At 52.4% G+C, this 21,254-nt stretch overlaps 1 protein-coding gene across 2 annotated transcripts; it reads right to left on the reverse strand.

Annotated features, from left to right (window-relative positions):
- Positions 1 to 10,533: 10,533 nt before the first annotated feature.
- On the reverse strand, positions 10,534 to 21,089 carry LOC141258740 (uncharacterized). 2 transcript variants are annotated; one of them, XM_073673797.1, is made up of 4 exons: positions 20,933 to 21,089; positions 14,403 to 14,500; positions 13,549 to 13,649; positions 10,534 to 12,854 (listed from the first exon to the last, which is right to left on the reverse strand). In XM_073673797.1, exons 2-4 carry the CDS (start codon positions 14,462 to 14,464, stop codon positions 11,896 to 11,898), a joined length of 1,122 nt encoding a protein of 373 aa, XP_073529898.1. In that variant the 5' UTR covers positions 14,465 to 14,500; positions 20,933 to 21,089; the 3' UTR covers positions 10,534 to 11,895. The 2 variants fall into 2 exon arrangements, with proteins under 2 accessions (XP_073529898.1, XP_073529897.1); XM_073673796.1 differs by having other exon boundaries at positions 10,534 to 12,857.
- Between the last annotated feature and the right edge of the window lie 165 nt (positions 21,090 to 21,254).

Raw genomic sequence — 21,254 nt, forward strand, 5'->3', positions numbered from 1 at the left:
TTTCTTCACAGAATGATTGACCTCACTAATTGAGCTCCACCCTGCTATTATTTTGAACACACCCATTTCAATTAATTATACAAATACACAGACTCAATACATGCAGGTCATGAATGCTGAGTCTGTTTGTTTTCTTAGAATCTACTGCACCAACTGGTAAATTGTTTGACATGTGGTAATATAATTTATACCAAAAACAGTGATTAATCTGGTTAGTAGTATACTACTGTATACTGATAGATCACAGACTGCACATGAGTCAACAGTGTGATGCAGCAGCAAAAAAGGCAAACACAGTTCTGGGATGTATTAAGAGAAGCATACAGTCTAGATCACGTGAAGTCATTAACGCACTTTACTCCTCCTCGGTCAGACCTCATCTGGAATACTGTGTCCAGTTGGGCACCACATTTTAAAAAAAGACATTGAAAAACTGGAGCAACTTCAGAGCAGAGCTATTAGGATGGTGACTGGTCTGCAAACAATGTCCTATGAGGAACGGTTAAAGGATCTGGGAATGTTTAGCTTGAAAAGAAGAAGTTTAAAAGGAGAGTTAATAGCTGTCTACATATATCTGAAGGGCTGTCACATTGTAGAAGGATCATCTTTATTCTCATTTGCACATGGAAACACGAGAAGCACTGGAATGAAACTGAAAGGGAGAAGATGCAGATTAGATATTAGAAAAACTTTTTGACAATGAGGGTGATCAATGAGTGGAACAGGCGACCACGAGAGGTGATGAGTTTTCCTTCAATGAAAGTCTTCAACACAGGCTGGACAGACATCTGTCTGAGATGGTTTAGTGACTCCTGCGTTGAGCAGGGGGTTGGACACGATGACCACAGAGGTCCCTTCCAACTCTAAAATTCTAGGATTCTATGACGGACTTTTTGGAAGTTAGGTACGAGGAGATGTTTTTAGTTGTGTGGCTAGGTCTTCTCTAGTTTGTACAGGGACCAGTTGGGTGTAGGTGCGGTGTCACACGGTGGTTGAACGTTACTTTTTTCGTTACCCGTGTTTGAGTGTGTACACGTTAATAACAGGAGATTTACACGATCCTCAAAAAGATATGCGACACCCCCCCACCATCATTGACCCACCCCAAACCCTGCTGATGATGTTGAATGAAATATTATGTTCTCTAGACACTTTCACGTCTGTTACACTGAGCACCACTGGAAGCCTCCTCTCATCGGTGAAGAGAACAGGGTGCAAATACCAGCTCTGCCAATTCTGGGGTTCTTTGGTGAATGAGAGATTGAGCTGCCCGGTGGTGGCCTGTGAACACAAGTCCCGATGCAGGACGTTGGCATTGGCCCTTATGCCCATCTCCTGAAGGCTGTTTCTGGCATTTTGGTTGGAACATGCACACCATTAGCAATTGGAGGTAATTTAATCTGGTTCTGGCATTGCTCGTCCTGCTCCTCCTTGCAATAAGGTGCGGATATCTGTCCTTCTGCTGGGTCATATCGTTCTCTAGGCCTATGTGGCTCTCCTCAAGTAATGGTCTGTGTCCAGGTATCTGCTCCATGCTCTTGGAATTGTCCTGGGAAATACGACAAACTTTCTCATGACGGCACGTATCGATGTGCCATCCTGAAGGAGCTGTACTACCTGGGCGTCAAAAACCACCTCATGCTACCAGTAGTGAAAGGACACCAGCAAAACCCAAGACAGGAAGGAGGAGATGGGACTTGTCTATGGCCACCACCTGCACCATTCCCCTTTGAGGTGATGTCTTGCTGTCCCTCTCCAGTGCCTCTGTGACATGGACTCAAAACATCTTCAGAACCGAACAGATTGATGTTCCTGAAGTTTCATTGACTTGGAGTTTCATTGACTTGGGATGTTCAAGTGTCCCCTCACTTTGACCAGCGTATATGTGGCAGAGGAACATTTGGGCCCCCTCAGAATCCAGGGCTTGGATGTGAAAGCCACCTTTTCACTTCTTACAGCTTCGTCCCTGGTTATTTCCATGATATCAATGGCTTTTTGTTCATGAGCATCAAAAGTTACGAAAATGTTTGATTTAGGCAAAGAGGCGAAGTCCACCTGTTTATCGACAGCTTGGACTTGAGTTGTGAGTGGACTTGGATGATAATGAAGGACTTTAGTGTAACACGAGGAGGATTGAGCAGGAAGACCTGTTCGATTACCCAGGAATGTGGTCGCCTGGCCCCAGTTACTATTGGAGGTCAGGCACAAACGAATGCTATAAAAATAAAATTCGAAACACAATCACCGAGTTGCGTTTATTTCAGCCAAGTTGGATTGTAATTTTTTTTTTTTCTGTTTTTTTCAGTACGTAATATGGTAAAATGAGTGGCGTCATTGAGAACCACAAATGTCCCACAAAACAAGCCCTCGTGTGTCTATGTGAATGGAAAAAATAAAAAAGATATGGCTCTAGGAAGAAGGGCACGAAAAAACCAAAGGACAAAAATATATATATACTGGCCAAGATGGGAAGAGGTTAAAATTAATGGGTCGCGCATGAAATACGAGACAAAAACTCTTTGTGTAGCTGGTTTACACACATATACATCAGGGTCCTAAATGTGGGACCCCCTGTATTAAACCAACTATACTGCACCCCCCGGCAATCATTGATAAATAATGGTACCAGGACAATACTAGGTTTTTTTTATGTCTTTATCAAGAATGAAATTCTCGAGAAAGGAACATCAATAATTGCAGGATCACTGCCGAGGCCAATATTTGGAGAAATGCGTTTTCTCGTGATAAGAAGTCCGAGCCGTGAACAGGCGAAACGCTGATCAAGATACGGAGCAGAATAACAATGATCTCACTGATAAAGCATCTGCGGTAATCAGCGCTTGTAGGGTTTTCTGTCCGGTATATTGTAGTGGTATCAGATCGTACATACACGAGCCGGACACAGCCCATCACCCCCTATTCACTGAAACTGACCAGCCCATCACCCCGTATTCACTGAAACTGACCAGGAGTCAATGTCCAAGACCAAATGTAGCTGAACTTGTACAATAAATGGAGAAAAGTATGTGAACCCCCCATCGTCCTCCAAGACCACTTCTGACCTCCTGTTCTACATTCATAGACATTAATGTGGATTCTCCCCTCTGCCGATATAACAGCCACTCCATCCGACGCTCGGCATTGTGCTTGGTGATGTACGGCTGCATGCAGCTGCTCAGCCATGAAGCTCCAGGTGGGGGCGCAGTGTTTATACCAGAGGAGGTCTGGACTCTGCAGTTATGGGGTCAGCAGAGCGGTGGTCACTTTTCTGCCCTCTGCTCCTCAGCACTCGGCCCCCCACTCTATAACATTACGGGGTCTCCACTTCGTGGCTGAGTTGCTGCGGTTTCTTCCACTTCTCAATATTATCACTCACAGGTGATGGGGAAGATTCAGGGGGAGAAATGTGATGGACGGACTTGTTACCCCGGTGGCTCCTATTACAGGACTGTGCTGGTATCAGGGAGCTGTGCACCACTGGCCATTGTGTCACATGGTAGTTAAGGCAGATGGCATGTGGGGGCCAGAGGTTATACATCAGTGGGCGAGGGGCCGGAGGTTATGCACTGGGGGGTGAGGGGCAAGATGTTATACACCGGGGGGCGAGGGGCCGGATGTTATACACCGGGGGGAGAGGGGCCGTATGTTATGCACTGGGGGACAAGGGGCCGTATGTTATACACCAGGAGGTGAGGGGCAGGATGTTATACACCGGGGGGCGAGGGGCTGGAAGTTATACACTAGGGGGCAACCAGATGTTATACACTGGGGGGCTAGGGGAGCCGGATGTTATACACTGGGGGGTGAGGGGAGCCGGATGTTATATACTGTAGGGCAAGGGACCAGAGGATATACACCAGGAGGTTTGCAGGTCGGATGATATACACTGGGGGTGAGGGGCTGGAGGTTATACACCAGAAGGTTTGGGGGTCGGATATTATACATCAAAGGGGCGAGTGGCCCGGATGTTATACACCGGGGGGCGAGAGGCCGCATGTTATACACTGGGGGCGAGGTCCTGGGGGTTGTATAGTGGGGGTGAGGGGCCAGAGGTTGTATAATGGGGGTGAGGGGCCAGATGTTATACACTGGGGTCGAGGGGTCTGATGTTATATACTGGGGGATGAGGTCCCGGAGGTTGTATAGTGGGGGTGAGGGGCCGGATGTTATACACTGGGGTATGAGAAGCTGGAGGTTGTATAGTGGGGGTGAGGGGCCGGATGTTATACACGAGGGTGAAGGGCCGGATGTTATACACCGGAGGGGCGAGGGGCCGGATGTTATACACTGGGAGCGAGGGGCCGGATGTTATACACTGGGAGATGAGGGGCCATAGGTTGTATAGTGGGGGTAAGGGGCTGGATGTTATACACTGGGGGTGAGGGGCCGGAGGTCATAGACTCGGGGGTGAGGGCCGGATGTTATACACTGGGGATGAGGGGCCGGAGGTTGTATAGTGGGGGTGAGGGGCTGGATGTTATACACTGGGAGGCGAGGGTCCGGATGTTATACATTGGGGGTCGAGGGGCCAGATATTGTACATTGGGGCAAGGAGCCAGATGTTGTACACTGGGGGCGAGGGGCTGGATGTTATACACTGGGAGCGAGGGGCCGGATGTTATACAGCGGGGCGAGGGGCCGGATGTTATACAGTGGAGGCAAGGGGCCGGATGTTATACACTGGGAGCGAGGGGTCGAATGTTATACAGCGGGGGGAGGGGCCGGATGTTATACACTGGGAGCGAGGGGCCGGATGTTATACACTGGGAGCGAGGGGCCGGATGTTATACACAGGGAGCGAGGGGCCGGATGTTATACACAGGGAGCGAGGGGCCGGATGTGATACACTGAGGGGAGGGGCCGGATGTTATACACTGGGGAGTGAGGGGCTGGATGTTATACACTGGAGGCGAGGGGCCGGATGTTATACACCAAGAAGCGAGGGGCCGGATGTTATACACCGGGGGGCTGGATGTTATACACTGGGGGGCGAGGGGCCGGATGTTATACACCAGGGGATGAGGGGCCAGAGGTTGTATAGTGGGGGTGAGGGGCTGGATGTTATACACCGGGGGATGAGGGACCAGAGGTTGTATAGTGGGGGTGAGGGGCTGGATGTTATACACCGGGGGATGAGGGGCCAGAGGTTGTATAGTGGGGGTGAGGGGCTGGATGTTATACACCGGGGGATGAGGGACCAGAGGTTGTATAGTGGGGGTGAGGGGCTGGATGTTATACACCGAGGGATGAGGGGCCAGAGGTTGTATACTGGGGGTGAGGGGCCAGAGGTTGTATAGTGGGGGCAAAGGGCCGGAGGTTATATAGTGGGGGTGAGGGGCCAGATGTTATACACTGGGGACGAGGGGTCGGATGTTATACACTGGGGGATGAGGTCCCGGAGGTTGTATAGTGGGGGTGAGGGGCTGGATGTTATACACTGGGGTATGAGAAGCTGGAGGTTGTATAGTGGGGGCGAGGGGCCGGATGTTATACACGAGGGGGAGGGGCCGGATGTTATACATTGGGGGCGAGGGGCCGGATGTAATACACCGGAGGGGCGAGGGGCTGGCTGTTATACACTGCGAGCGAGGGGCCAGATGTTATACACTGGGAGATGATGGGCCATAGGTTGTATAGTGGGGGTAAGGGGCTGGATGTTATACACTGGGGGTGAGGGGCCAGAGGTCATAGACTAGGGGGTGAGGGGCCGGATGTTATACACTGGGGATGAGGGGCCGGAAGTTGTATAGTGGGGGTGAGGGGCTGGATGTTATACATTGGGGGGCAAGGGTCCAGATGTTGTACATTGGGGCAAGGGGCGGATGTTGTACACTGGGGGTAAGGGGCCGGATGTTATACACTGGGGGCGAGGGGCCGGATGTTATACACTGGGAGCGAGGGGCAGGATGTTATACACCGGGGGGCGAGGGGCCAGATGTTATACACCGGGGAGCGAGTGGCCGGATGTTATACACCGGGGGAAGGGGCCAGATATCATACACTGGAGGCAAGGGGCTGGATGTTATACACTGGGAGCGAGGGGACAGATGTTATACACTGGGGGGAGGGGCCGGATGTTATACACTGGAAGCGAGGGGCCAGATGTTATACACCGGGGGAAGGGGCAAGATATTATACACTGGAGGCAAGGGGCTGGATGTTATACACTGGGAGCGAGGGGACAGATGTTATACACTGGGGGGAGGGGCCAGATGTTATACACCAGGGGCTGAATGTTATACAATGGGGGCAAGGGGCCAGATTTTATACACCGGGAGGCAAGGGGCCGGATGTTATACACCGGGAGATGAGGGGCCGGAGGTTGTATATTGGGGGTGAGGGGCCAAATGTTATACACCGGGGGGCGAGGTCCCATAGGTTGTATAGTGGGGGTGTGGGGCCGGAAGTTGTATAGTGGGGGTGAGGGGTCGGATATTATACACTGGGGGATGAGTCGGAGGTTGTATAGTGGGGGTGAGGGGCCGGAGGTTGTATAGTGGGGGCGAGGAGCCGGAGGTTGTATAGTGGGGGCGAGGGGCTGGATGTTATACACTGGGGAATGAGAAGCTGGAGGTTGTATAGTGGGGAGAAGGGCCAGCAAGAGGCAAGGGGCCGGATGTTATACACCGTGGGGCTGGAGGTTATAAACCGGGGGGCGAGGGGCCGGATGTTATACAGTGGAGGCAAGGGGCCGGATGTTATACACTGGGAGCGAGGGGCCGGATGTTATATACTGGGGGGCCAGATGTTATACACTGGGGGAGAGGGGCCGGATGTTATACACTGGGGGGAGGGGCTGGATGTGATACACTGGGGGGAGGGGCCGGATGTGATACATTGGGGGCAAGGAGCCGGATGTCATACACCGGGGGCCCAGATGTTATACTCTGGGGGCGAGGGGCCAGATGTTATACATTGGGGGCAAGGAGCCGGATGTTATACATTGGGGGCGAGGGGCCGGATGTTATACATTGGGGGCAAGGAGCCGGATGTTATACATTGGGGGCGAGGGGCCGGATGTTATACACTGGCGGGTGAGAGGCCGGATGTTATACACTGGGGGTGAGGGGCCGGATGTTATACACTCGAGGTGAGGGGCCAGATGTTATATACGGGGGGAGGGGCCAGATGTTATATACGGGGGGAGGGGCCAGATGTTAGACATGGGGGGGAGGGGCCGGATGTTATACACCTGGGGCCGAGGGGCCGGTTGTTATACATTGGTGGCAACGAGCCGGATGTTATACACTGGGGGCGAGGGGCCGGATGTTATATACTGGGGGGCCAGATGTTATACTCTGGGGGCGAGGGGCCGGATGTTATACATTGGGGGCGAGGGGCCGGATGTTATATACTGGGGGGCCAGATGTTATACTCTGGGGACGAGGGGCCGGATGTTATACATTGGGGGGCAAGGAGCCGGATGTTAAACATTGGGGGCGAGGGGCCGGATGTTATACATTGGGGGCAAGGAGCCGGATGTTATACATTGGGGGTGAGGGGCCGGTTGTTATACATTGGGGGCAATGAGCCGGATGTTATACATCAGGGGTGAGGGGTTGGATGTTAGACACTGGAGGTGAGGGGCCGGATGTTATATACGGGGGGGAGGGGACGGATGTTGTACATCGGGGGGCCGGATGTTATACGTCGAGGGGGAAATGTGACTGAAGGGAAAAACTGGAATTCAGTTATTCAGACGTGGGGCCCAATACTTTTGTTCACATCATGTGTCACGAGTCCAAATAATCTGAAGGACGTCCCGCTCTGCGGGTAACATCTCTCCATTCAGGAGCGGTGGACTGATCAGAGATGACGATTGGAATAAATAATATCAGTGTAAATGATATAATCTGGACACCACTTTCAGGCATTGCACATTATATATATATATACGGCAGAGCCACAAAGGTTTAAAATGGGGATCGTCTGTGTAGTCCTTGTTTCACTAGGCTCCCAACAACCTCCGTCATGCTTTACTGGGGTATCCCCACAATTTAAAGTTACCCCCTACCCACAGGATAGAAGATAACTTACTGAATGTCGGGGGCCTATCAATGACCCCTAACTATTCCAAGACAGTAATTCTGGATCCAATGCAATTTATAGGAGATAACTTTGAATAGTGGGAATACCTGTTTAGCGGCATTCACCTCTGTGATTTCCAGACCAGTCGGGGGGCAGGGGGTCTCCTGACCACAACTCATCAGTATCATAGGCATGTGGTACGGACATGGAAATGCAGCCTAATCATATATGATGCTTCATTTCTCAAGATATTAGTTAATAATGAGGCAACTCCACCTATAAATCTCTAACATATATCAGCGTTGTTCAGTCCTCGCTTAGGAGTAGTGCTATGAGAACCTTCGGTCTGGTGGTAGCACAATCACTATGTGCACTTGCGATATCACGTATAACAGTATCATTGAACATACAGTAGAAGTTTATATTCTGCTTTTCCTTTTACCAGCTGTCTTAAATTCAGCGCCTGCAGTATTGGAGGAAGAAACACTAACAGTGAACACAGGCCGCATTGTTATCTGGAGGATTTTCTCTGCCTAATAAATCTCACTAGAAAAAAAATGCTAGTGAGATTATAAAGGCAAAGAAAATCATCTCATAAATAACAATAGAGTCTGTGACACTGTTAATGTTTCTGCCTCCAATATAGAAGATCCCGAGTTTGAGACCCAGTTGACACCTGGTACAAAAAAAAGGAATTCTTAAAATGTCTATGTAGAGAAGCAGTCCTTGAGCGCGTCAGATCCCTTTTCCCTATGTTCCATGGAGAAATGACACCATAAGGAAAAATGCGGCAGTGTCCTAAGTAAGAAAATGACACGACATCAATTCAGAGTGGATGTGGCATCTGTTCGACCTCGCTGGGTGCCGATGGTGGCCCTACCTCAGAGGACCACCCTCCGGAGCAAGATCTTCTTGAATTTTGCTGAGTAAGTTGGACCTTGTGGTCTAAATGCAAAACTACTAAGGTTCTAGATTAATCAAATTTGTTTTGAATTTTTCCAAAATACTTGGATTCTAGCAATTTTGGATTTGGGGACTTCGAGGGGCCGGCGTCCATTTTGTTGGATTCTTATGGCCCATAAGAGTTTAAAAAAAATAACATCACACTCGCCTACCCCCTCACCAGTTCCTACAGCTTCCCACCGATCCTTTGTTGTGTTCCTAATGTACCCTTCACAGCATTGTTGCTCCGGTGTCAACCAGGCCTTGACGTATTCTCTGGCATCATGATGTACGCCGCTCTACGTAGGCCTGTGGTCTGACGCACCCTCTAACATCATGACGTGCGCCGCGCTACGTAGGCCTGTGGTCTAACGCCCTGTCTGACATCATGACATGTGCCGCCCTACGTAGGCCTGTGGTCTGACGCACCCTCTGACATCATGACGTGCGCCGCTCTACGTAGGCCTGTGGGCTGACGCACCCTCTGACATCATGACGTGCGCCGCTCTACGTAGGCCTGTGGTCTGACGCACCCTCTGACATCATGACATGCGCCGCGCTACGTAGGCCTGTGGTCTGACGCACCCTCTGACATCATGACGTGCGCCGCGCTACGTAGACCTGTGGTCTGATGCACCCTCTGACATCATGACGTGCGCCACCCTACGTAGGCCTGTGGGCTGACGCACCCTCTGACATCATGACGCGCGCCGCTCTACGTAGGCCTGTGGTCTGACACACCCTCTGACATGACATGCGCCGCTCTACGTAGGCCTGTTGGATGACACACCCTCTGACATCATGACGTGCGCCGCTCTACGTAGGCCTGTGGTCTGACACACCCTCTGACATCATGACGTGCGCCGCTCTACGTAGGCCTGTGGGATGACACACCCTCTGACATCATGACGTGCGCCGCTCTACGTAGGCCTGTGGGCTGACGCACCCTCTGACATCATGACGTGCGCCGCTCTACGTAGGCCTGTGGTCTGACACACCCTCTGACATCATGACGTGCGCTGCTCTACGTAGGCCTGTGGGCTGACACACCCTCTGACATCATGACGTGCGCCGCTCTACGTAGGCCTGTGGGATGACACACCCTCTGACATCATGACGTGCGCCGCTCTACGTAGGCCTGTGGTCTGACACACCCTCTGACATCATGACGTGCGCCGCTCTACGTAGGCCTGTGGGATGACACACCCTCTGACATCATGACGTGCGCTGCTCTACGTAGGCCTGTGGGCTGACGCACCCTCTGACATCATCACATGTGCCGACCTACGTAGGCCTGATGTCAGAACATGGATTGAAATCTAGCTTTCCAAAGTGGAGCAGAAACCGACACCACAGCAAAGACGAAGCCTTAGAAATCCAGGGGAGGACCAGCGGGAGCAGGTGAGGGTCGAGGTGAGATATTTTATTATTTGTAATGTCTTTTTTTTCATTTGTTTGTTTTTTTTACAGCAATCAGGGCTCATTCGATTCGCAACAAATAAATTCAATGCCAGTTTAATTTCCCGGTCGAATTTGAGCAAATCTGTCATATTCGAATATTGGCCGATTCGCTCATCTCTAAAAATTACTAAAAATCACGTTTTATATTTTGTAATGAAATAACTTCCTAAAAATCACCCTGTGCATTAGCTATATACATGTCGGTAGGACTCACATCCGCGGATCCAGGTCCTGTGTGTGCATTAGCTATATACATGTCGGTAGGACTCGCATCCGCGGATCCAGGTCCTGTGTGTGCATTAGCTATATACATGTCGGTAGGACTCGCATCCGCGGATCCAGGTCCTGTGTGTGCATTAGCTATATACATGTCGGTAGGACTCACATCCGCAGATCCAGGTCCTGTGTGTGCATTAGCTATATACATGTCGGTAGGACTCGCATCCGCGGATCCAGGTCCTGTGTGTGCATTAGCTATATACATGTCGGTAGGACTCACATCCGCGGATCCAGGTCCTGTGTGTGCATTAGCTATATACATGTCGGTAGGACTCGCATCCGCGGATCCAGGTCCTGTGTGTGCATTAGCTATATACATGTCGGTAGGACTCACATCCGCAGATCCAGGTCCTGTGTGTGCATTAGCTATATACATGTCGGTAGGACTCACATCCGCGGATCCAGGTCCTGTGCACATAAAAGCTCTTCTCAGTGTGTACACAGCTCTTTATTGTTGATCACGAACATACAGCAAGTAAATCTTCTACAGAACTAGTTCTAGAGCTGAAGATTAACCTGGGTCTTGTGTAACAAAACTAAGTCATGTGTGCCATCAGTGCTCATGTGAGGTAAAGGGGGAAAAAAGACCCCCATACAAAGTCAGTGGAAAATGTTGAGCTTATTTTGGTAAGGACGAGGTGGGTCGTTGTGTGGTTAGTTACTCTAGTACCCCAAGTTCTACCCTACTAAAGCTCTAGAACGCCCAACTGTGAATGTTAGTCCTACTCTACAATGAGAAGTTCCAAAAGGAACCCAAAAAAAAAAAATATTAGAAAGCCCTTCTTGGGTCCTGACTGCGACCTTGAGGAGCGTCAAACAGAGCTCAAGATCAAAAGTGTCCCAGTACCCAACGTGCCAAAACTATAAACAAGGGTCACTAGCTAAATATCCTAAATGATCCGCACAATGATCCTCCGAAGAAGAACATCAAACGCCAGGACTGCCCAACTGTAAAAATAACGCATGCTACGTCCATCGTGTTATTTCAAAAATTGGAGCTTCATGAAGTTTCACAGTCTTCAGTTTTGGTCAAATTCATCCTTCTCTCTCCATACTCAAGACTCGTGCCTTGAGGTCAAGAGTGAGATAAGAACCGCAAATATATAATGACGGAGATTCTAAGCATCGAAGAAGATTTCTATCCTTCATCCGCCTAAAAAGGTGGGGAAACTGTGAGAGAGGACGTTAATTTATGAGAACACATGAGTGACTAGTGTAACTGTCCCTATTACTAAAGTTTCTCCCGCAGCCTCCGCATAGAAAAGTCTTAGTTTCCAAATGCGTCTTTTCATGCGTCAAACAACTCGCGGCACTGCAGAACTCTCTCCCACACACAAGACAGGCATGGGGCTTATCTCCAGTATGGACGCTCTGGTGTAAAATAAGAGTAGAATTGCTGCTGAAACATTTTCCGCACTGGGAACAGATGTATGGCTCTTCTCTCTGGTGGACATTTTGTTGGAAACCCTTCTCATATTCCGAACAAGCGAGGAGTGTTTCTTCGGAGTGCAATGTCCGGTGGACCTCCAGCTCAGAGTTATGGGTGAAGGACTTGCCACAATAATGGCATGCATACGGCTTCTCTCCCGTGTGGGTTTTAATATGAGCAGCAAGGTTGGAACTTTGACTAAAGCAATTTCCACATATGTTACAAGTGTAGGGTCTTTCTCCGGTGTGGGTTCGTTTATGTCTGGTCAGTTGGGACTGCAGCCTAAACCGTTTGTGGCATACAGTACAAGACCATGGTTGTCTTTCCTCATGGGCTTGCTTATGGAGATTGTATGCCGTCAAGTCTTGAAAAACCTCCCCACACTCACTGCAGGTCAGACTGCTGTCTTCGGAGTGGTTCCTCTGGTGTTTCCGATACCCTGATCGGGTGAAGAAGGTTTTGTCGCATTTATTACATTTGTAGATGGTCTCTGTCATCAATGTAATGTTCCCCGCAGTATCAATGGTACTTCTTTCTCTGGTTATCGACTTCTCTGGAGAGGACCTATCAGAACTTTGTACTCGGTCGCGAGGCTTGTAAGATCTTCTCCCGCGTTTGCTCACCATGTGTTGGAGATTGGATTTGGCTTGAAAATTGGATTGGGGGTTGATGGGTTGGACATCTTCATATAGATCAATGCAGCTTACTTCTTCATCTGCTGAGAAGAAATATGTCGAAGGGCATCAGAAACAAGTCGTCAATAAAAGTAACATAGAAACCTAATAGAATATTAAGACTCAAAGAAAGTTTTTGACATTAAAAACAATTTGCAGAAATTATTTACTCTGGTTCCATTAAAGAAGTATTTGAGTCTCCAAAAATCCCCTAGATTGGTGATAATTGTTAGATTGGGTTGGGTTCTCCTCTTGGGAACACCACCAATTTTTGTCTTTGTTCTATCTTCATGCTCAAGACTGTGGCAAGAAGGAAAGGAATGGAGCAGCAGCAGATCACACGCATGTGGTATTGACCGAGAGATCCAAGTGCAATGCCGAAGAGAGCTATAGACTTTACGTGAGTGATGTATCAGCTTCTCTTGGCTTCAAGAGACCCATGGCAGAAGAGACACCAGGACCCTATTCTTGTGATAGGTGGTGTTCCCAACTATGAATCCTACACCGATATACCAAATATCATTGACCCGGTGGCTAGATGAAAATTTATGGAGACTGAAATACCATCTATTATTCTTAACTGGGCTCACTGATTTTTTTCAATTGTGGTGGACAGGCCTTTGGGCACTCACAGGTACGTTACGATAGATTACAGCTGCCACCTTTACTCCCCTATGTCCATGTGTAGTATGAAATCGGGTGTCCATAGACTAAATTCTGATCCGGAGGACCCACCTGAACTGAACCTTCTTTTGATAGACCTCCCATGTGAATAGACATCCCAGACATCTTCTCCTTTATAATCAGACAGATGATCTAAGTCTTCAGGACCCAACCTTATCCAAAAGGAAGAGAAGAGTCAATGAGAGGAGGAAAGGGCTGGATTCAGAAGAAGATGGAGATGGACTAAACAAAATTTTACAGCTAGGATGACATAAAGCCCAAGAAGGAGATAAAACTTAGGATAATTAACTTGAGGTGGAGCCATGAAGAATCATGGAGCATCTGACAGCCCAGGAACCTCCAAGATGGGTTGTCTCGTTGAGTTCTCTTGGTGCTTAGAACTTTATAGAATTAATTTCGATTCCATTTTTTACAACCTTTTCATATAAAAACAGAGTTCTCACTATGAAGATACCCATACAAAAATTGACCAAACCCACTGATTTTAGTGACCATATGTGTGAGGATGCCCCTAATGTCAGATGGAAAAAAAATGATCAAGCATGTTGGATTACAACCTATCTAATCCTTTGTTCCTCCTGCAGATAAACAGCCACCCAAATAGTCTGGAGGGGACAGTGGGGTTTCATAGCGGAAGAGAGTAAACTGTTGGACTATGTAAGAGCGCCTATATACCACTACTGGACACCATGATTAGCATTGATATGGCGGCACAGTCACTGACACTGCTATGGGAACATGGCGGCTGACAGTGTTATGGGGGCATGGTCAATGACAGTGATATGGAGACACAACAGCAGACAACGACATGAGGACAAGGCACAGGGGCAGGTTGTCAGATATTCTTGTGGAGGGACTGTGGCATCGCTATACTGTGTATACGGCATATATAGAGGAATATTTACCAGCAGACGTCGGAGTCAGATGAGTTCTCGTCATGGATTACGTAGTGCGATGCTCCGGCCATCCTACCAGCCGTCTCTTACAGTCATACACAGGATGTCTAAAGACGACAGAGTGTAAAACAGCAGCGAGCCCCCCAAATAGTGACCACCAATACCAATAATAATGTTAGTAAAAGAGCAGAAAAATCCTAGTAATTCAACATCTCCAGGACTAACAAAGAGAGTGGGAGTCCTGCCATAGAGGTGCTGCCAAGAGGTAAACCCACCGAGCCCTAGACCGCCAGGGACGGCACCATTACCCCGGCTCTCCTTTGCACCGGACAGCACCATTACCCCGGCTCTCCTTTACATCGGACGGCACCATTTCCCCGGCTCTTCTTTCCATCAGACGGCACCATTACCCTGGCTCTTCTTTCCATCGGATGGCACCATTACCCCGGATCTCCTTTCCATCGGATGGCACCATTACCCCGGCTCTCCTTTCCATTGGATGGCACCATTACCCCGGCTCTCCTTTCCATTGGATGGCACCATTACCCCGGCTCTCCTTTGCATCGGACGGTATCATTACCCCAGTGCTACTCTAGACCGGACGGCATCATTCCCCAGTGCTCCTCTAGACTGGGCGGCATCATCACCCCGGCGCTCCTATAGACCGGACGGCATCATCACCCCGGCGCTCCTCTAGACCGGACGGCATCATCACCCCGGCGCTCCTTTAGACCGGACGGCATCATTACCCCGGCGCTCCCTTAGACCGGACGGCATCATTACCCCGGCGCTCCCTTAGACCGGACGGCATCATTACCCCGGCGCTCCCTTAGACCGGACGGCATCATCACCCCGGCCCTCCCTTAGACCGGACGGCATCATTACCCAGGTGCTCCCTTAGACCGGACGGCATCATTACCCCGGCGCTCCCTTAGACCGGACGGCATCATTACCCCGGCGCTCCCCTAGACCGGACGGCATCATTACCTGGGTGCTCCCTTAGACCGGACGGCATCATTACCCCGGCGCTCCTCTAAACCGGACGGCATCATTACCCCGGCGCTCCTCTAAACCGGACGGTATCATTACCCCGGCGCTCCTCTAGACGGGACGGCATCATTACCCTGGCGCTCCTCTAGACCGGACGGCATCATTACCCCGGCGCTCCCCTAGACCGGACGGCATCATTACCTGGGTGCTCCCTTAGACCGGACGGCATCTTTACCCCGGCGCTCCTCTAAACCGGACGGCATCATTACCCCGGAGCTCCTCTAGACCGGACGGCATCATTACCCCGGCGCTCCCCTAGACCGGACGGCATCATAACCCCGGCGCTCCCTTAGACCGGACGGCATCATTACCTGGGTGCTCCCTTAGACCGGACGGCATCATTACCCCGGCGCTCCTCTAAACCGGACGGCATCGTTACCCCGGCGCTCCTCTAGACCGGACGGCATCGTTACCCCGGCGCTCCCCTAGACCGGACGGCATCATTAACTGGGTGCTCCCTTAGACCGGACGGCATCGTTACCCCGGCGCTCCTCTAAACCGGACGGCATCATTACCCCGGCGCTCCTCTAAACCGGACGGCATCATTACCCCGGCGCTCCTCTAGACCGGACGGCATCATTACCCCGGCGCTCCTCTAGACCGGACGGCATCGTTACCCCGGCGCTCCCTTAGACCGGACGGCATCATTACCTGGGTGCTCCCTTAGACCGGACGGCATCGTTACCACGGCGCTCCACTAAACCGGACGGCATCATTACCCCGGTGCTCCTCTAGACCGGACAGCATCATTACCCCGGCGCTCCTCTAGACCGGACGGCATCGTTACCCCGGCGCTCCTCTAGACCGGACGGCATCGTTACCCCGGCGCACCCCTAGACCGGACGGCATCATTACCTGGGTGCTCCCTTAGACCGGACGGCATCGTTACCCCGGCGCTCCTCTAAACCGGATGGCATCATTACCCCGGCGCTCCTCTAGACCGGATGGCATCATTACCCCGGCGCTCCTCTAGACCGGACGGCATCGTTACCCCGGCGCTCCCCTAGACCGGACGGCATCATTACCTGGGTGCTCCCTTAGACCGGACGGCATCGTTACCCCGGCGCTCCTCTAAACCGGACGGCATCATTACCCCGGCGCTCCTCTAAACCGGACGGCATCATTACCCCGGCGCTCCTCTAGACCGGACGGCATCATTACCCCGGCGCTCCTCTACACCGGACGGCATCATTACCCCGGCGCTCCCTTAGACCGGACGGCATCATTACCTGGGTGCTCCCTTAGACCGGACGGCATCGTTACCCCGGCGCTCCTCTAAACCGGACGGCATCATTACCCCGGCGCTCCTCTAAACCAGACGGCATCATTACCCCGGCGCTCCTCTAAACCAGACGGCATCATTACCCCGGCGCTCCTCTAAACCGGACGGCATCATTACCCCGGTGCTCCTCTAAACCGGACGGCATCATTACCCCGGCGCTCCTCTAGACCGGACGGCATCATTACCCCGGCGCTCCTCTAGACCGGACGGCATCGTTACCCCGGCGCTCCCCTAGACCGGACGGCATCATTACCCGGGTGCTCCCTTAGACCGGACGGCATCGTTACCCCGGCGCTCCTCTAAACCGGACGGCATCATTACCCCGGCGCTCCTCTAGACCGGACGGCATCATTACCCCGGCGCTCCTCTAGACCGGACGGCATCGTTACCCCGGCGCTCCCTTAGACCGGACGGCATCATTACCTGGGTGCTCCCTTAGACCGGACGGCATCGTTACCCCGGCGCTCCTCTAAACCGGACGGCATCATTACCCCGGCGCTCCTCTAAACCGGACGGCATCATTACCCCGGCGCTCCCTTAGACCGGACGGCATCATTACCCCGGCGCTCCCTTAGACCGGACGGCATCATCACCCCGGCGCTCCCTTAGACCGGACGGCATCATTACCCCGGCGCTCCCTTAGACCGGACGGCATCATTACCCCGGCGCTCCCCTAGACCGGACGGCATCATTACCTGGGTGCTCCCTTAGACCGGACGGCATCATTACCCCGGCGCTCCCTTAGACCGGACGGCATCATTACCCCGGCGCTCCCCTAGACCGGACGGCATCATTACCTGGGTGCTCCTCTAAACCGGACAGCATCATTACCCCGGCGCTCCTCTAGACCGGACGGCATCATTACCCCGGCGCTCCTCTAGACCGGACGGCATCATTACCCCGGCGCTCCCTTAGACCGGACGGCATCATTACCTGGGTGCTCCCTTAGACCGGACGGCATTGTTACCCCGGCGCTCCTCTAAACCGGACGGCATCATTACCCCGGCGCTCCTCTAGACCGGACGGCATCGTTACCCCGGCGCTCCCTTAGACCGGACGGCATCATTACCCCGGCGCTCCCCTAGACCGGACGGCATCATTACCCCGGCGCTCCCCTAGACCGGACGGCATCATTACCCCGGCGCTCCCTTAGACCGGACGGCATCATTACCTGGGTGCTCCCTTAGACCGGACGGCATCATTACCCCGGCGCTCCTCTAAACCAGACGGCATCATTACCCCGGCGCTCCTCTAAACCAGACGGCATCATTACCCCGGCGCTCCTCTAAACCGGACGGCATCATTACCCCGGCGCTCCTCTAAACCGGACGGCATCATTACCCCGGCGCTCCTCTAGACCGGACGGCATCATTACCCCGGCGCTCCTCTAGACCGGACGGCATCGTTACCCCGGCGCTCCCCTAGACCGGACGGCATCATTACCTGGGTGCTCCCTTAGACCGGACGGCATCGTTACCCCGGCGCTCCTCTAAACCGGACGGCATCATTACCCCGGCGCTCCTCTAGACCGGACGGCATCATTACCTGGGTGCTCCCTTAGACCGGACGGCATCGTTACCCCGGCGCTCCTCTAAACCGGACGGCATCATTACCCCGGCGCTCCTCTAAACCGGACAGCATCATTACCCCGGCGCTCCTCTAGACCGGACGGCATCATTACCCCGGCGCTCCTCTAGACCGGACGGCATTGTTACCCCGGCGCTCCCCTAGACCGGACGGCATCATTACCTGGGTGCTCCCTTAGACCGGACGGCATCGTTACCCCGGCGCTCCTCTAAACCGGACGGCATCATTACCCCGGCGCTCCTCTAGACCGGACGGCATCATTACCCCGGCGCTCCTCTAGACCGGACGGCATCGTTACCCCGGCGCTCCCCTAGACCGGACGGCATCATTACCTGGGTGCTCCCTTAGACCGGACGGCATCGTTACCCCGGCGCTTCTCTAAACCGGACGGCATCATTACCCCGGCGCTCCTCTAAACCGGACGGCATCATTACCCCGGCGCTCCTCTAGACCGGACGGCATCATTACCCCGGCGCTCCTCTAGACCGGACGGCATCGTTACCCCGGCGCTCCCTTAGACCGGACGGCATCATTACCTGGGTGCTCCCTTAGACCGGACGGCATCGTTACCACGGCGCTCCACTAAACCGGACGGCATCATTACCCCGGCGCTCCCTTAGACCGGACGGCATCATTACCCCGGCGCTCCTCTAGACCGGACGGCATCATTACCCCGGCGCTCCCTTAGACCGGACGGCATCATTACCCCGGCGCTCCTCTAAACCAGACGGCATCATTACCCCGGCGCTCCTCTAAACCAGACGGCATCATTACCCCGGCGCTCCTCTAAACCGGACGGCATCATTACCCCGGCGCTCCTCTAGACCGGACGGCATCATTACCCCGGCGCTCCTCTAGACCGGACGGCATCGTTACCCCGGCGCTCCCCTAGACCGGACGGCATCATTACCTGGGCGCTCCTCTGAACCGGACGGCATCATTACCCCGGCGCTCCTCTAGACCGGACGGCATCATTACCCCGGCGCTCCTCTAGACCGGATGGCATTGTTACCCCGGCACTCCCCTAGACCGGACGGCATCATTACCTGGGTGCTCCCTTAGACCGGACGGCATCGTTACCCCGGCGCTCCTCTAAACCGGACGGCATCATTACCCCGGCGCTCCTCTAAACCGGACAGCATCATTACCCCGGCGCTCCTCTAGACCGGACGGCATCATTACACCGGCGCTCCTCTAGACCGGACGGCATCATTACCTGGGTGCTCCCTTAGACCGGACGGCATCGTTACCCCGGCGCTCCTCTAAACCGGACGGCATCATTACCCCGGCGCTCCTCTAAACCGGACGGCATCATTACCCCGGCGCTCCTCTAAACCGGACAGCATCATTACCCCGGCGCTCCTCTAGACCGGACGGCATCATTACCCCGGCGCTCCCCTAGACCAGACGGCATCATTACCCCGGCGCTCCCTTAGACCGGACGGCATCATTACCCCGGCGCTCCTCTAGACCGGACGGCATCATTACCCCGGCGCTCCCTTAGACCGGACGGCATCATTACCCCGGCGCTCCTCTAGACCGGACGGCATCATTACCCCAGCGCTCCTCTAGACCGGACGGCATCATTACCCAGGGGCTCCCTTAGACCACCAGGGATGTTATTAACCCCTTTCATCCCCTCCTAGCTTTCTGTCTAGTAAGCTATCATTTTTCTTCACTCTATTATGAGGGACACGTTACATTTTTGGTCGCTTTTTCTTGCATTTTTGATAAGAAGTGCGGCGACCAAACAACAGTCATTCTGACATTTCACTTATTTTCCCGTGCAGGTTATTTAATCGGATATTTCCATACATCCGGCTTTTACAGACACAGAGATAACAAATATTCATTTATTTTCTTTCTCTTTGTATTGGGAAAGGGAAACTTTCTACACTTTTGCTTTACTTTTTAATATATTTTGATTTATGGATGTTTTTTTCTTATATCTTCTCTAAAGGACTTAGAAAAAATCCACTAGAAGCTCGTTACAAATGTGATAAAAAACCACAATGACTTTAGTAAAACTTACAATGAAAACGCGGGAAACAAGAGGATGAATAGTGATAATAAATCAGTGAAAACGCGCCAGCGCCGTGCGTTCTCTCATTGGTACGAGGCTCCTCCGCGATCAGTGACATCACATCGTCACATCCGACCTTGTAGCAACCGGCGACAAAAAATATCCATTTAATGGAGCAAAAAACTGCGCTTTTTTATGGATAAGAGGTTGTGGAGGAGGAGGATCTTTTTCGCAGGTGACCTGCGTGCGGTTTCTTAATTGCACAACAGTCTGCGCTTTTTTAGCTTTTTGCAAAACTACAACTCCCAGCATGCCCTTGCCCCTACGGTTGCAGACCACTGGCCGTACAGACTTGCATTTTTCAGTGCACAATATCGACCACATGCAAACTTTACACCCCCCCCCCCCAAAATAATGAGAGTAATTTACATATTGGCATAATTAATAGGCTGCAGCCGGGGATTGGCCTCACAGCGAGTATGGAGGGGGCTGAGCACACAGCAGCCGGGACCCTGCACCTTGCTCTCCCCTCTGGACCTGCACTGGTTAATCCCCCCCTCCCCAATCTGCAGGCTGTGCCCATCCCCCCTCACTTACAGTGCAGACCCTCATCACAGGGTGGGGGGTGCAGGGCTCCTGGGTATATGGGGGTCCCCCGAGTCTGCAGACAGATCCTGAATGGTGCATGTGTCAGGAAAGGAAGGAGCACCCAACCCAGGAACCAGATCCCAAACAATGCTCTCCCTGACTGCGGCATTCTGGGAAATGTAGTCTTATGTGATCAGCAGGAGGAGGCTGGGATCAGCGTCAGGTCACAACAGCCCCCAATCTCCCCCTTCTCCTAATCCGTTTATAAGAAAAAGGAGAAGGTCTCATCCTCCGGATTATAGGGGAATATTCCGAAATCCGGACGACGGGA

Source organism: Phyllobates terribilis, unplaced genomic scaffold (genome assembly GCF_046119375.1).
Source record: "Phyllobates terribilis strain yellow unplaced genomic scaffold, ASM4611937v1 Scaffold_3__8_contigs__length_932513732, whole genome shotgun sequence".
NCBI lineage: Eukaryota > Metazoa > Chordata > Amphibia > Anura > Dendrobatidae > Phyllobates > Phyllobates terribilis.